Genomic DNA, 18,119 nt, shown 5'->3' with positions numbered 1-18,119 from the left:
AAAGTAAATTTATTTTAACCTTCCTTATCTCGGAGGTCCACAGCCAGGGAAAGCGGCTAAACTAACCCCAATCGAGGAGAACTACATGCGCAATCAATTCATCAATGCCCTCTTTCAAGAACTTGTCAAAGTTATGATTTTAATGGTGGCATTTATGGCAGGCCTGAATAGATTCTGACGCAGAGTTGAGTCCTCTTCCCATCGAAATCATCTCCCAATGGAAGAGCAAGTAGCCGAGACAACAGGCCCTTTATTTAAAAAATATACCATCGCTACACGTTATCATCAGCATTATCATGGAATAATTTTGTTATCTCAATTCACCGCCGTTTTTCATAGAGCCGACTGACGTGAATTCCAAAGTTCATTTTTCATTCATATTGTTACATGTGATCGATAATTATCGAGCGAAATGATAATAATCGTTTATAAATTGTTCTCCCTCGTCAATAATTATTTACTTTAAAATTGGATGAAATTCTTTGATTAGATAGCACCGACTACGTCAGATTGCTATTTTCATTTTTCTCTACGCTTCCCTCATCGCATTGTCCGTGTCTTACGCTCTCTTCCCATTTAACTTCAATGGTTTATCAAGACTCCAAATATTACGCATATAAAGCGGCCTTGAAAATTAGATGGTTTTAAGATTAAGAGCTATGATTTTTTACATGCTTATGCTTCAGGCATGCTTCAAGCTTCAAGTGGTAAAGATAGAGACTAAGCCGGTAGATACCGTAGTGGTACAGGTCTACATGCCTACGACAGACTACGAGGATGAAGGAGTTGAAGACGTCTACGATGATATCAAGGAAGTAATCAAACAGGTAAGGGGAGAAGAAAACCTTATTGTTTTAGGTGATTGGAACGCTGTCGTCGGCGAAGGTCAGGATGGAAGAATAACAGGAAAATATGGATTAGGAAATAGAAATGAAAGAGGAGAAAGGCTCCTGGAATTCTGCACAGAACACAAATTAGTGGTTGCCAACACACTATTTAAGAATCACGTGCGAAGAAGATACACATGGAAAATGCCAGGAGACAAAATACGATATCAACTAGACTATATTTTAGTGAAGCAGAGGTTTTGGAACCAGATAAAGGACTGTAAAAGCTACCCGGGGGCAGATATCGACAGTGATCATATTCTAGTGATGATGAAATGCCATCTGAAATTCAAGAAATTGAAGAAATCAGCAAAGAACCCCTGGCAATTAGAGAAACTAAAGGAGCCAAAAAATCAACAGGCCTTTCAAGAAGTAATGGAGCGCAAGATAGGATTAGATCAGTCTGAAAAATAAGTTGAGAATAACTGGACTAACATAAAAAGTGGGTTTCAGAAGGCCGCTAGAGAAGTTCTAGGGAGAAGAAAATGTGTTAAGAAAAAGCCGTGGATCACGTATGAAGTCCTAGACCTCATTGAAGAACGGAGAAAGTATTAAAATACGAATACTGAGGAAGGGCAGGCTTGCTACAAGAGAATAAAGAACGAGATTTGCCGCAAAGCGAGGAAAGCCAGAGATGCGTGGATGAGGAACATATGTGAGGACGTACAAAATAACCTCGTACAAGGGAAAGTGGAAGCGGCCTATAGAATATTGAGGAACCATTTCAAGGAACGAAACGCAAAATGTAATACCATAAGGAAGAATGGAAACATGCTAATTGAAAACGAATACAAAGCCGGAAGATTGAAGGAATACCTGGAGGAATTATACAACGGAAGCAAGCTTAGCTCAAAAGTTATCGAAGAGGAAAGTGAAGTTGAAAAGGATGGCTTTGGAGCAAGCATCTTAAGATCGGAATTTGACGCTGCAATTAGAGACCTGCGAAAGAATAAGGCCCCAGGAATAGATGACATTCCAGCAGAGCAAATAAAAAATGCAGGAGAGAAGATCTTAACTCAACTGTATAAAACTATCTGCGATATGTACTCAACAGGAGATTTACCTAGTGACTTCGAGGAGAACATCATCATCCCCATACCCAAAAAGAAGAGAGCTGAGAAGTGCGAAGAATTTAGGACCATAAGCCTGACGACACATGCGTCAAAGATTCTGACAAGAATCATTTACAGGAGAATAGAACGAAGAGCAGAGGAATTCCTGGATGAGAACCAATTCGGATTTAGGAAAAGCAGGGGCACAAGGGAAGCAATTTTGGCTCTTAGGATGCTCATAGAGAAGAGATTGGAGAAAAACAAACCGACTTTCATAGCATTTGTCGATTTAGAGAAGGCATTTGATAACGTGGAATGGAATTCAATGCTTAGAATTCTGAAAGAAATCGGTGTACTCTACAATTATCGTAGAATTATTCATAGTTTGTATAAAAACCAAGTAGCTGTGATCAAATGTGGAACAAACGGTGCAGAAGCGATAATAAGAAAAGGGGTGAGACAAGGTTGTGCGCTTTCCCCCTTAATTTTTAATGTTTACATAGAGAAAGCCATCAATGAAATCAAGGAAAAAGCTTCGGGTGTCAATATCCACGGAGAAAAAATTATCATGCTGCGATTTGCTGACGACATAGCAGTCATAGCCGAGACAGAGAAGGATTTAAAGAAGATGTTGACAAAGATGGAAAGGACGATGGCCAGATATCAGCTGAAAATCAACAAAAATAAGACTAAGATATTAGTTTGCAGCAAAAGAGAGGAGGCTAAAACAAACATCAACCTAGGAAAGATAAACTTGAAGAGGTGGACGAGTTTTCTTACCTGGGAAGCCGAATTACCAGCGATGGACGGAGCAAGAAAGAAATACACAGTAGAATAGCGCAGTCGAAGAGGGCTTTCTACAAAAAGAAGAATCTTCTTACAGCTGAAAATACCAGCATAGAAGTAAGGAAACAATTCATCAGATGCTACATATGGAGTATGTTTCTCTATGGAAGCGAGGCTTGGACGTTGACAGCAGCAGAGAAGTCAAGAGTGGAAGCATTCGAAATGTGGTGCTACCGAAGAATGATGAAGATAAAATGGATTGACCGTGTGAGTAACGAGGAAGTGCTAAGAAGAGTGGGAGAAAAGAGAAACCTCCTAAAAACCTTATGCAGAAGAAGGGAAAACTTAGTTGGCCACATTTTGAGGCACGATGGTCTGATGAAGACAATCGTTGAAGGACTAGTGGAAGAGAAAAAGGGCAAGGGACGGCCCCGAATGAGTTATATAGGACAGGTCATAAAGGATGTAAAAGAGAAGAGATATGTAGCTACGAAAAGATTAGCGGATAGGAGAGAGAAATGGAGAGGTGCGTCAAACCAATCTCAGGATTGTTGACTAATGATGATGATGCTTCAAGTTTATATTTCTAATATTTAATTAATCATTCGCATTTTTCATCCAATAAAACCTCTTTCAAGCATTAAAAATAACGCAATAAACACAAAGAATTATGAAAACTACGAAAATTCTCTTAGTCATCGGCAGTTTTCCATTCCTGCACTCAAGATAATTTTCATGTATCTATTATTAGACATCATTATCACTGGTAAAGAGCTTTTTAAAATGATTTACGATGAGTTACTGTGTTGACTTGAATGCTATTCGTCTACAACGGTCACGTATCGTAAATTAGCTCACTCTACCTTGAAACCCGAAATGAGTTCGATCACATCGCACAATCAGCGGCACTTCCCTTAAGTTTTGAAATACAATAATAAAAATACTAATGAGAGATTATATGTGTTATACTACGTATAGAATATCAATTACCTGTTGATAATGCTGGACTACTGTAGTTGCTTATTGAAGATTTGCCCCGCATGTACCAATGGGGACACGAAGGACTGGGCGAGATGCGACGTCTACAAATTATAAAGAGAGTAGGATGTTACAGGGATGAGTTTTCCTGGAATGTTTTTTTACGTAAAAGCGAAGACAGTGATAATGGAAACACAGGTATTCTTAAAAACTTTGGAGGCCTCTCACATTTGATTTGATGACTTTGTGGTCACCACTCTCAATCAGACTCTGAAAGTGGGCGCAAGATTGCCGATACCGGGAGTCAAAAGGCGTTCTTGAATGTGGAGCGGCAGCATTCGACCACGGTTTCTCAAGTATGGAACCTTGAATTGAAGCATGGCCCTGACTCCATTGCACCATAGACAAAGCAATTAATTCAGTACCCTCCATGTTAGACGGCGGAAAGGACAGATTGCTTCTCATTCGCGCAGACTCTTATCTTAATAATCCACGCTCGGTAAGTGCTTTCCTATATGGAGACCATTTAACACTTGCATTTCCATTTACTTCATTTCCAACCTTCCAAGCTCTTTCAAAGTCAGCAGAGAAGCAGCTAATGAACCTGTTTTTTTTTTCTTTTTTCTTTTGTCTTATTTTTTTCGATTGTGTCACGATATTACACTCCACCGCCGCACCTTTATTACATGTTTATATGAATTCCAAGGAGACAGCGTAATTTTTTACGTAATCGTCGATGACAACAACAAAACAGAAAATTTCACGTAGGAACTCTTAAGTAAAATAACAATGCAAGGTTATCCCAGAATTATTCAGCATCGAAGAAAAATGCTCATCACTAAACGCATTGAGAATACGGTTGCATTAAGAAGACATTGATGTATTTATGGTGTGTAGTTGAAATTCGAATCATAAAAATGAACAAAGCATCAAGTCATAGACTTCTGTTATTATGCTATAACCAAAAGTAGAATTAATTCCAATAATTATTGTTCCCTGGTGAAGCGTCCACATAGAGCAATTGACAATTCTATCCTTCATTACGGTTTTGCGTAGCATAAAATGTCCCGTTAGCGCTCATGAAATTTCATTGTACATATTTTATCCCGAAACGCAAATTATCCAGCACGCCTCTATGACGATAGTGAAAAAGGTCCCCATGAACTCTGCCTACACCCAGTTTATGAGTCCAACTTGTATCACGCTAGAAAAAATACAACTACCGGAAGAAAGTCTTTAAAAAAAGGAATAAGAAACTTATTGATAGCAGCCGATTCATTTCCTAATAAGTATATCCATAATAATGACGTTTGAGTAAGAATTTCTCTCAGATTTGCTTTTGCCCATTCAATGAAAAGAAGGCTTTTAGGTAAATTTCTTGACAAAAAGACTTTATTTCACCGTTTAGCCAAGTTGCGTCCATAAATTCTGTCTTCATGTTTTATTTAAGGTCAATACTGTTTTTTGTTCAATGCCAGTCGCCCGTAAAGCGCGTTGCTCGGAAAATCAACAATGGGAATAGTGAATCTAGTAGGCTAAATAAATTCGAAAGTTTACTCGTGGAAAAGTCCCATTCGAGCACTGCATGACTTGATTTAATCTCTGTCGAACGTCTAACCAGTCCCTTTCTGTAAGCATAATAACTGACAAACCGTGGGAATATAGTTCGTGAGAAAATGGGCGTGAAGGGGTAAATACGAAACAAAGACTGAGATACGATTAAACGTTGGTGAAATAAGTAAAGTGAAGGCGCTCGCACCGTTGGGGAGTTTTCAATGTCATTGCGTCCCATATCACTCCACATCGATCGTTGGCATCAATAAGAAGGAATTATTCAAATAGGGACGAAAAAAGATTAGATTAAGGCTTCTCGCCACAAGAATGAAGGAACACAGACGCGCACTTAATAAAATTACTGTTCAAATATTTCCTCTATGTAAACAAGAAGAAGCGAAACAAACAATTTCATATGAATGCAAAAGCGATTTGCGTCACTGCCTGATCAAATAACGCCTTACTGAACTTATACTGTGGCCACATATCATTTAATATTTAAAAATTTTACGCAATTTATTTTCTCTAGGCTTTACGATGGAGACTATACATGTATACTTTTGGAAAAAAGTGCAGCCATTATATTCATTGTCATTCTCATCATGCTAGAAAATTTTTATATCTATCACTTAAATAAGAATGGAATATTGAAATATTGCTTCAGTAGTTTAAATAGACAAATTTATCTCCGCGTCGATTACGCATGGTTAGATTTTTAATAAAGGAGCATCTATTGTAGTATGTGAAGGAAAATATCATGGTCGCAAGGAAAAATGAGAATAGAGGAAAACTCACGATTTTGGTGCTCACATATTTTTTGTAATAAATACATCACAATAACGAAATAAAATTACAAAGATTTCCTCTTGGCAGTATCTTTAATTCGACCCGTGTTGAGGTAAGTTAAGGAGTAATTATGAAAAGGTAAATAAGGAAGATAAATGTGCACAAAATATGCCGCTGTGCTGAAATAATGTATTCCAAAAATATGAGGAAATGTTCCTGCGGTGTTCTGGCAATCAAAAATTTGTTAACAATGTGTGACGAGAATGCGATGCTTTAGGTAATTTTTGTGGATATTATGGCTTATGATCATGAATGTGTGTCCAACAACGTCCAACAAGCCACAGGGATTTGGAATGCCTGTAATAAAATCCGCAACGCACATCTTTAAAAATATTTCAATTAAGGTTATATTGCCCATTCAAACTTTTTGGGCCAATCAAATTCGAACGAGCAGGCGCCAAGGTAAAATCGTCTGTGGTAAATATTTTAATAAAATTCATTTGATAAATCAATAGAGAATTCCTGAACATTCTAAGGACTTCTTTCGCATTTGTATTTTAACTCCAAAATATTAATATCGTGTTTAATGTGGTCTTTTGATAGGATTTCAATAATTAATGCCTGTCAAATATTCTCTTTGCAGCAATTATTTTCTTTCTTATATCGGGAAACGATACACGAATCATTTTCCTCGAATTCTTAAAGCTTACTATGATTTCGAGCGTAGAAGAAATGAAAAACTTCTATCTTCTATTTCTGTAATATTTAAGTGAACGATACAGGAAAAGCGTTTTCCTTCAACTGCACCTAACATTTTAGGCGTAAAAAATCACGAAACTAGTCGTAATGGCTTTTGTAAAGCTGTCATAGCTCCCACCAGGGCCCACAATATCTCCGGGTGCGAGGTGAGCAACTGCTGGATACTGGTGGAGACAATTGCGGAAGGTCAAGCGATGCTCCAAGGTGAGGCGCTACCGAGCACATAATGGGGTTTTTCGATGGTATAATCAATCGATAACATAGCCAATTGATTCTACCGTTGACAATGAGTTTCTATATCGATGGGAGTTGCTGATCACTTTATTTTCGGTCAATTACCAGATGGCTATCGATCGTTGTAGGCACTGAGTATTGGGAGTTCATGTAACTCATGATCAAAAACGATTAATTGCCGTGTTTAATTTTTGCCCATAAGAGTAGCTAGTGCCCAAAATGAAAAATATTTAATCTCATGTAAGTGGTAGAAATAAAATTTAATGCTTCAAGTTGCGTGTTTTTGCGACTCTGGAGCATTGCTTGTCATTAAGCTGCTTCCGATTTCATCCGATATAATCTTATTTTCACCTTGGGATTCATTTTCCCTTACTATCTCAAGTGCAGTACCTAGCTTACGGTCCCTATATTCGAAATGATTCGTTGAGAACCCTCGAGTAGTTTCGAGTAGTTATATCTCTTAAGAGTATTATCAAATGAGTACAAATAATAAGTTACAATAACACCTTCTAATTACGGTTTAAAGCCATAGATACTATGCCCTAGAGCGAAACGACAATTCTCGACAGTTAATGGCTATTGAGTGCCAATGACCATTAAAAATAGTGAGCTATTGGCATTCGTTGACCAAATAAAATCACTGATTCGATACTCGAATTTTCAAAGCCCACCATGCTCATCTTAGCCCATCATGTAATTTTAAGTCGTGTACTTCGATGAAAAAATGTTTTGATCGAGCACGTCTGCACGTAAACATTCGAAATCTACCAAGATTCATTCTGATTGGAGAAGCGAAGGAGAGATTTGCCAAGGGAGGAACAGGAAGGCTATGTTCTTTCCGTCATCTAAGTAGATAAAAAATAGGACGGTTTTTAAATCCCCCACCGTGGACACCCTTAGGCTTCATCTAGACCACGTTTTCCATTTTAAATTTTCCATTTTTTTTGCAGAAAACTTTTGGAGCTATTTATCGATCGATATGCATTATATCTAGTTTAAGTTTAAGGAAAGGTTGGCAGAAAAATATCAGAATAAAGAAATGAGTGTGGCATCGTCACTCCCGCAGCGCCACTTCGTGTTCAGCCACTGACTACGTAAACATCCTTCCAACGTGTATCTTCATGGCAATACTCTTACGAATTCAATCGCATTTAAGTGGTGGAAAAAAATAACCAGAGCCCTAGTCACGCGATTTTGCATTTATAGGGCACCGTCTTTAAGCTGCTGTCGGTTGGACGCACGTAATGTGTTTTTTCTCTCTCCTCTTTGGTGTCTACGAAGATAAAGTAAAATGCGTGGGCCATAGGTGAAAGATGTGAGCTCAACGAATCTCGAAGAGAGGCAGGTGAGGTGCGAAAGATGTAGACAGTGGGATAGAGAGGAAGGGAAGGGTTTGGGGCGTCGAGAAGGGGGGCGAGAGCAAGGCCACGGACTTTGTGTATTTCGATGAATGGCGTGAGAATACAAAGGTTAAGAAATCGAATTTCACCATTGCTACTGGGCGCGTGAGACGACGAACAGATGACGCACGCTTTAGCACGCGCACTCAATCCTTATTTTTCACTGCCGTTACCACCTAGTGTGATTCAAAGATCTTCCAACCGCTTTGAAACGATTGCCATAAAAAGGAACGCACTAGTTCGTCCGATCAGGAGGAATTAATGCCTTTGTACCTTTGTGGAGAAGACGAAGGAAGTATCATTACATGTCAAAAAAACTGACAGTAATGCCATAAAATATAGTCCGTTGATGTTTACATAGCTCACGGAGTTCTGCTCCGCTAGGTTTAAGACAAAACAGATCGATATTTCGATTGCGTGACATAGTTGTCATCGAATGACTCAGAAAGCAATCCAGATAGGTAAACAGAGAGAAAGCTCCGTTACTAATTCCAAGTAATATTTACGGGAAACAGTAGCGGACACAGAAAAAACTCAGGGGGGGGGCGCAAAAGATATCTTCAGCTACCTTTACTTTTGTCGTAATAAAAAAAAATTCAGTAACATGCAAAGTTTAAGAAAGTTTTATTAAAACTGATAATACGCTTATACAAAACAATGCCATCCTATGATATAAAAAAGTTACAATTGTAGTTCTGCAATGTTAAGCAATGCGGGCGGCCCCGCAAGGGGGAGGCGCCCCTCATATGCATCCGCCACTGACGGGAAAGAAATGTTATTTATCTGTACCCTTATAATTATTACACTAGGACTGTGCATATTGCTGAAATGGTTGGAAGTATGAAGGAATAAGCTAAAATATGCACCAAAATCTTAAATTTTATCTATATTTTTAATTGGGTATTTAAAAATATAGAACCTAATAAAAACACTATATATTTTCATATTTTGATCCTCTTCCATCACAACGCTTATTTCCTAACTATCCTTATTGTAATTGCAATTACATTTTCGATGCAATCAAAACCTAACTTTCCTCATCAAGAAACAATTTACTGCGACCATTGACTTATGAAAACCAATACAGTTTCCTTATTTTTCATAGAAATTCAAACGCAGAACTTGAAAAAAAGCTGTAAAAAATAAATGTAGGTCCACTAAGAGAAAAAATAAGACGGAAGTTTTGTTCCCAGTGCGGCATTTCCTTTGCTCCTCACGGTAAACAACATATTTATTGATTACAAAAAGCACACGTTGACGGATCTACACTTAGCGTTAGGTAGGCAGGAACCTACAACGTAATAATAAGCCAAGTTATGGCTTACAAATCTAAGCAATAGTTTGTGTGATTAGTCATAGTTTAAACTTTGAAATAACAAGTGAAGTAGAAATACTACGCCATTAAAAATAAAATATGAATTACTAGTGAATCTTCTTTCTCATGATTAGAATAGGAAATGTATCGCGTCTTGGATGTAGTGGCACGTGAGCACGGTCACAAGAAATGGATTTTAATTTAGCAAACTGTTGATTAAAATTCCTACTTTAATGTCGGATAAACACCGACACATTTTCATTCCGAAAGATTTCTTACATTTACTTTGGAGTTAGTTTCTTCAGAAGGCTTATCCTTCAACCCTAAAAAATGACAGAAGACTCGTCGAGAGATAACAATACGCGGGAAAAACGAGGGCAATGCAACCGGGAGTGCCTGCCAAGACTAGGTTAATCCACGAAAGCGTTTTTCTGTGACTCAATGACACGACCACGACACTTTTCAAGGCTTTTTGGGAAAGAAGGCGACACTGTTCTTACTGTTTTACATAGAAGTGAATAAAAAAGAAAGGAAATTAATACATTAGAATGATTATAAATAGGAGATGGCGAATAGAAATGGGTGTTCATAATATTTGTGACGATGGAGAAAAGAATGAATATATTTATAAAAAATATCTAATATTAATACCAATGAGAGCGATAGAATCATGTATCCTTTTTTCCTACTCATTGCTGCGATATTTTAGGGCTGATACGTTTGAATGGATTTAAAAGAGTGTAAACCAGAAAACGCGAAAGAGAACGGAATATTAGCTATTCTACAGAAAATACGAGTAATCTTGAACATCCATTGATTTCGTATTGTGTGTGTTATCTTTTAACCATCTATTCCTCGAATCTACTCCCCACTCTCGCTTCGCACTGGTGACTATTGAATTTGCTGAATTTAAGGCAACATCTATCGCTCAGGTAGATTTAACCTTTAATCCACCCTGCCAACACCTTATGCGACCGAAGTAATGGAGTAATCCACCCTTATAAGAAAAATTCGTCCTGCTGCTACATTAGCATGAACATTTATTTGGTAGTCAAATCCGATACCATCAATAACATTTCGAGATTTCATGACACAAGAAGGTAAATAGAGCGAGGGATTCCATACTAATCCCAAGCAATGTTGATGTGGACAGAATATCTGTTCACTGACTTTTCACTAGACAAGACCTGTTCCGTTCCATAGGCTTTCCTTATTGAAACTAAATGGTAGGGAATGAATAAATAAATAAGCTCGTATTTCACTGCCGATTCTTTAATCCATAACAAGCATTCCAACTTCGATGAAGTGCTAAAAAAATCAACTAACGTGAATATTTGAAGAACATCCAAGTGTGAGGTGAATTTATTTGCGGAGCGGATGAACGGAACCTTTTGGGCCACATCAAACAATGAGAGCGGCTGCTAAAATTAATTTTAGTTGCCTTTAAAAAGCTTTTTACTCCAAAATACGAAATCGTAATAATTCTTTGAGTGTCAAAAATTGGGAGTATAAAACTAGGCAGTTGCAAAAATAATGACCCGCGAATACATTCATAACGGGGCAAACATCACCCTATAATCAGATATCGCGACATGGTAATGCGTATTTTGCTCTGTCGCTCTTTCTTCAGCCCTCTCCCACGCACGCGCATTGGGTTCCTTCTCCTGGCATGGTCCCGGCTAAGCTCTGCTCGCTCGCCCCGCTTGACAACCGGTTCGGAATCTCGCTCGTGCCGAAGCGGGAGCTCGATCCAGCGACCACTCCGGAGGGAGGCTGAGCGGATATATATTATATCGCTCTCCCCTTCACCGCCCTTCGGCCGAGCGAGCCGGTAGGAAGTGAAGTGAGTATACCCACATGGCCTTGCTCCGCAGACTTTTGAAGTCACGCCTCGGTGGACACGATCGCTTCCATAAGCCGCACGACTTTTCGTAAAATTTCCGCGACGGTAAAAGAACGGTAAAATTATATCACTCCCTTTTCAAATGAAACAAAAAAAAAATCTTCTGTGATCGCCTCGACGGCCTTTTTCCTTTAAATTGCGAGTCGTATAAAATGGTTACGCTTAGGTGCCAACGAACTCGCTCCCTTTCCTTCTTGTTATTTTTTTCACGTCGCCACACCGTGTCGCTTTGAAAACTTCAAGAGACCGTGATCTCCTTAAGAGATGGAATGACAAAAAAAATTGTTCGAAAATTACGACGCTCTTTTCTTGTCTGACAGGCAATTTGCTGAATACGTGTGGACAAGGCTTGGAAAACACGTTATGCATTTTTTAGAGACGCCCAAGTCAATATGTTTATCTTAGTGCTTCAAAATACATCATCCACCAGAATGAGCCATGTAAGTAGGCGGTATGATTTAGAGAAGGCATCATGTCGATACACGATGCGAATTTTAAGCGCCAAAATCTAAATCGACTCATACTGCTACTTTAGCTTTTTTGACGGCCGGTTTTAAAATGTCTAATGAATATTTTGCTGAGTATGAAAATCACAGTTAACGAATTCTTCCGTTTAATTCACTAATTCAACTAATCTTTATTCTGAAAAACTTCGCTTTACTTCAATTGTCAAATATGCTAAAATATTATGGTCACGACTGTACCAAGTTCCGGTTATCGCTGACTAGGCATTATAATTCCGGCTCAAAGTAAACTACATCAATGCGTTAAAAATCAATTTATTTAGCCAAGCTCAAACAATGTGAAGATCCCCTTTTATTTTGAACATCCAAGTTAAGATTGGTGGGGAACTCATAAAATTATATGCAATGAGTTTTACGTATACTGGGTCAATGCCATAGAATAAAAAATGAAGGATAATGCGGAACAAGTGGCCATTCTGAAATTTCATTTCAAGCGCCATCGGAGTTCCATGACCGAGTAATTCTCATTCAAAAAAGAGACACACCCACACCTAATATTTATGTCCGTTGTCTGCTGGGAAAGAGGGCCAAAGTAGCACCTTTTCCATAGCTCTGATACACCGAAGCTTCTCAAATATAGATAGCCATGGAACATAGGAGCATTTCATACAACTTGTTATTTTTAAGCTAAGATGGTTTGGAAAAAGGAATTCCCCTCTAACCTAGCAACATCTTTTAAAATATGTGTAAATATCTTAAACAAAATTCACCAACTTAAAAATACAAATAATATTTGAATTGATATTTTACGAGCGTTATACGTTATAAATACGTTATTTTTATACAACTAACTAGGCCAGTTACCGAAAAATCGATGAATCTTTTAGCAAAGAAGAAAAATAATTTTCCAACCGTCGGAAATTATATTTTTTTTGTTAATTCTAGAGCATTATTCAGTCTTATTAACGCCGTAAATAAGTCAAGTCACTTGCATGAGCTGCCATCTTATGTAACTTCATATTAATCCACCATTAAGTTTGTTCTGTTGGCAATCTTCTTTCGTTTAATTTCAACTAACCATCATTATAAATTACCATTCTAAAAACTTTTCCATAGGAATGGTATGCAAAAAATAAACTTTATTTTAAGAAAAAACATATTTTAAGTCTCTGGGTTTTGTCGATATTTGAATTACCGCGAATCTTTTTTTTTTTGGCTGTTCGTTTTTCAATAATTCCTTGTTAACATGTTAAGCTACGAAATTCTTGTGTAAAACTATAAATTTGCGATTTTAGTACTCGAATTTTGTATTAGGTAATCAGTTTCACCTGATTGATGCAATTGACGTAAATTGAATGGTTGAAATTTCGTTCAACGTGCTCTACAGCGAATCCAACGCAGAGGTGTAGCCAACAAAATGAATGGCTTTCATATACCAGCAGAAGATACGCTTATTTAAGAATGAAAAGAATTATTGGCTTTTTTCAGCCGCAAACGTTGTATAAGTATGTAAAATGCGTCGAAAAAGCCATGGCCACGCAAGATATAGTTTAAGCATTTAGTTTTCTATTTGCTTATTTCTGGCCTTTTCTATATCTTCTATTGCGTAAGGATGATATGATAATTCACGATGTACTATCGCAAAATGCTTTCAGCAAACTAATGAATATGTGATCAAAATTTCCTGTTGTGGTTAACAAGGTCCTCCAAGCGCCTACTGACCGATTTCTACTTCGATAACTCAAAACCGCTACATGTCCACTGTACGCAACCTTGAGCATTAATAAAAAAATTCATCGCATTAGAGGTTAAAGACCTCTACGGCCTCGAATTCAAAACTTATTTTCAGGCTCCTGAAGTCGGGGTCCATAGTATTTGAAGTTAATACTACATCCACCAACACATTCGGATGGAAAAACTTTAAAGTAGGTGACGCGACTGTCCCATACGAAGACTAGTAATATAATCAATTAAGGGACTAAGTAAGTCAATTATCGAGTATTGACGGTCAAATAATTCCTTTTGCATTACTCTAGCCGTAAAAAAAATTGTTATCAGTTTTATTTCTCTTCATGTCAGTTTTTAATCGAAAACTTATGCAAACACAAACAAGTAAGCTCTGCAGCTGCATGGGAAAGTTATCGGATATGCATTTAAGTGTATTATATCTATACTTCATCATTTTCAGCTAATTAAATGAGATGAAAAATAAAAAATGCCGTAATAGGCATTAATATCAGTTTTATCTTTAGCTTTCTAATGGCTGACATAATGGTCATGGGAATTACTTCTCAGCCATTTTCATACTCCTATTTTTCCATATCCATGTCCACATGAAGCATATAAAATTACCTAAAATACCTTTGGACATTAAATTGCTATTAATATGACCACTATTTAAGTGGAATATTCAGTTAAAAAGATGCATTTATAAAGTAGCATGAGACCATAAGAAGTATGAGTCATGTATGGGAGTGAACTAACTATGGAAGTTGAGCTGAAAAGCGGAGCGCAAAAACAGCGAGACGGACGATAAGTTGGCGTTTATACATTGTTTCCATTAAATAATGCGATACGCATCACTGACTACCTTCGCTACTACCTGAGGGTGCTACTTCAGCAGTTGTGGAGAATCAAAGTTAAGGCCATGACGCCAGCTTGTGAGAAAATTGACTTCGACATGTATTTGTAAAAAAGTAACTTTTATCGTGCAGCTAAAAAAATGTTCCCCAAAAAATATGCTTTCAGTAAAAAATGTGGAATCAAAAGGCATTAGCGACGATTGGCATCGGTTATAGAAAAATTTCACCCCTATATTTTATGTTGTAATTCGTCTTAAACCGTCAACACATATCACATGTTGTCATATATTTTCATGGACATCGAAGAAATACATGCCACGTATTTTCTAAGAATATGAATTCCAATAAGGTGTGAAGTTGCATAGTATACGTAATAATGGACGAGTAAATGAGCTTCCTCGAATCAAAAACCAGTGAAATATGGAGAAAAAATGTTCAAAATTACCAATTAACGATTTTGTTGAACGAGGAGGAAATAATAGCTACATGATAGCGTTTTAACGGCGGATGATATTTTACCCAGTGTTTTTGTCGGGTTGGGACGAACTCAAATCCGGTAAAAACTCAAGAATGTCCATCCATAAAATAACAACCTGATTCAAGGGAAAATTCCAATGTATTATTTCAAAGAAGGTCGTTTCACTTCCCATCATCATGATATGTATATTTTTCGCGAGGTCAGCAGTGAATGAAATTTAAGTAATCAAAAGATTGGAAAAAACCTCAAGACCCGAAGTGCGATAGTTTACAGAAAACATCTGCATTTTCCTAAATAAGAGTCTCATTTCTCTCCTGCAGGTCCTGACAACTGGGGAAAATATTACAAAACATGCTCTGGGAAGTTCCAGTCGCCGATCAACATTGACCAGCACGACGTCCTGCAGGTCAAATTCCCATCCCTTCGTTTCCACGGATTCCAAGAGGAGCTAAATGATGTCACCATCGTCAACAACGGCCACACAGGTAAGATTGAACAGGGTTGAATGATCGACTTATTACGTCCAGTGGATGGACCAGCACGCTGTACCACACCAAAAGCAAATGCACTAGTTAGACCTCTACCGTCATCATATTCGGCGGAAAAAAGCAACGAGGTTCCAAAGGATCGCCATGGAGAGGTTCTGTAATAGGGAGGATGGTGTTATTGGTTTTAGATAAAAGTAAACGATTAATGTCAGTGACGACTAATAACCTAACTATTCATTACGCAATAGGACAATGCTTAGGATGAAGTAGAAAACCTTTATGGGATATACTATAAGTATGAGATCCCTTCAATTGACCCAATTTTAGAAAAGGCTTGCCGCACAGGAATTTTAGGTCAGTAATTTGAAGATAAGGCTGCAGTACAATCATATATATGAGTTAGCACAGGAAATATTGCAGTAATAAACATGAATGGGTGAATCGGCGAAATTGTCACTTACATCGACGACATTGAAAGAGGGTGGAGGAGTGTCAGCATGAAACTACTCTGCGTAATATCAAAGCAAAGAGACACTCAGCAGGCTGAAGATGGTTCAATATCCAGTTCCAGGAGTTTCCTTGGAATCTAGAAGCTTCTGGTAACAATAAAAATAAAGTCCGAAAGCCAACGCTGCATCCGATGCTCTCAACCTATTCTTAAAATGGCACTTTTGAAGACCTTTCGACGACGTCGAGAAGATCTTAAATTTTCATTTTTTGGAGGTAGTATGAAATATCAAAATCGCCCCCTTGCGTGGAGATCTATAGTTGTCCTCGGTAAAACATTAAATGCATTCAGCTGATATGCTTGCAGCTTATCCACTGGTCCTTTAAAACTGGGAATTGTACTTGAATTTTCAGAGCCTTGAAATTTCCGTGAATTTATGATGAAGTTCTTTTGTTGAGGCTTCCTTATTTTATAATCTAAATCAATCGCGCAAGGCGAAGACGCAATAAATAATGTCCAGAACAAGGAAGACGCTTTTAGGAGGATACGGAATTTTATTTACAGGAATGAATATCTGTTACTGTAGTGCCTATATAACGCCTATTTTGGTTACCAATTTTAATTTTGGTCTCGAACAAGTACCTTTCAATATTGTTTTGCGTATGTATTACTTCTCTTGTACTGTATCAATCCTAATTATAAATAACGTGAGTACATAAACCCACTTCTGGTTCTTTTCTTAAAAAAATCTACGTATCAGTTGATGCCAATGAAACCTCAAGCCTATTGCTGTGTTAGCTTTTATTTCTTTTATATTGCTCCTAATCACCAAATTACTTTAATGAGTTTACTTATTAAGCTAGAAAATCTAAAATATTCATAAAATCGTAAAATCTCATTGATTCATAGAAATACCAAGATGAAATAACGTGGATATGTTCATAAATGTATCTTTGAAAACCTTGACCTACGCTTGAATTTTATAATTTGACTGTTGTAGATACACTAGGTGGGAAATTCGGATTGAGGATGATCAATGTGAGTTGATAAAAGTTCTTCTGTTTCACGTCGTCCTCAAAGAAAATACCAAATTGATATTATTTATTTCAGGCGTCTCTATAAGGTATTTTCTCGAAGTTTTTAGAACTGCGTTGATTCGCCTCTCATTATATGAGAGCTATATAACGAAATTATAATTTATCATCAAATCCATGCATTCATTTCATTTTAATACCTTTTCTTTTCAAATATATCAATAGTTCGTGTTGAGTATCAACAGGAGATCGCTAGCAAAAATTTTGAAGGTGGACGGACGTAATAATTTCCATCCTTAAAGATATGTGGTAAGCTTTGGCTCTCTCTCTCTCGATAGAGAGGAAAATTCGCGGCTCCAACGTTTTCAAGGTAGTGCGTTCCATGGTACATTTGCAGCCAATATTGACGGGATTGAATGGCTAAATAGCCAAAAGGCTATTCGAAGATGAGATTACCTCGGATAAAACTGCCCATCGATGAACTTCACGGCTATTACTTCATCTCTCACACAACATAACGACGCGCAACTCCTTGGGATTCATTGGCGAGGAGATTCAAAAAGAATAATGGACCTCAAACTATAATTTGATTGCTAATTAAAGACGAGGTAATGGCGAGTGGAGAATACCTAATTGTCACCGGTACAAGGCGGTGACAACTGTCACCCGCTAATAGGAGGGCCTTGAAGGCGGAGATGTGGCCGATGAAACTCAGGGATCCTTCCAGCTACAAGTACGCGCGACGCTACATTGGAGATGTTCCGAGCTGAATACGATTTCAAATTTATGATGAAACGCCAATGTGTTCTGTATAAATCACTAATGCCAAATTAATTAAGTTTTCAATTCAAGCCTCGACTGTTCACCGGTATAAATCTCCTTATCTGCTTTCTTCGGCAATTTTTTATCATAACTGGATCAGCTACCGCGTAAAAACACTATAAAGACGTAAACGAAAAGATATTTTGAGC

At 37.7% G+C, this 18,119-nt stretch overlaps 1 protein-coding gene across 2 annotated transcripts in view; it reads left to right on the top strand.

The window, feature by feature from the left end:
- Positions 1-18,119, top strand: part of LOC124159252 (carbonic anhydrase 7-like) — a 51,374-nt gene that overhangs the window by 21,420 nt on the left and 11,835 nt on the right. For both annotated transcript variants that reach the window (XM_046534946.1, XM_046534936.1), the window contains exon 3: positions 15,499-15,663. In XM_046534946.1, coding sequence (XP_046390902.1) covers positions 15,499-15,663 — 165 coding nt within the window. The remainder of the gene's footprint in view (positions 1-15,498; positions 15,664-18,119) is intronic.

The sequence above is a fragment of the Ischnura elegans genome, chromosome 1, assembly GCF_921293095.1.
Source record: "Ischnura elegans chromosome 1, ioIscEleg1.1, whole genome shotgun sequence".
NCBI classification, from domain to species: Eukaryota; Metazoa; Arthropoda; class Insecta; order Odonata; family Coenagrionidae; genus Ischnura; species Ischnura elegans.
This window is presented reverse-complemented; position numbering and strand designations above follow the sequence as displayed.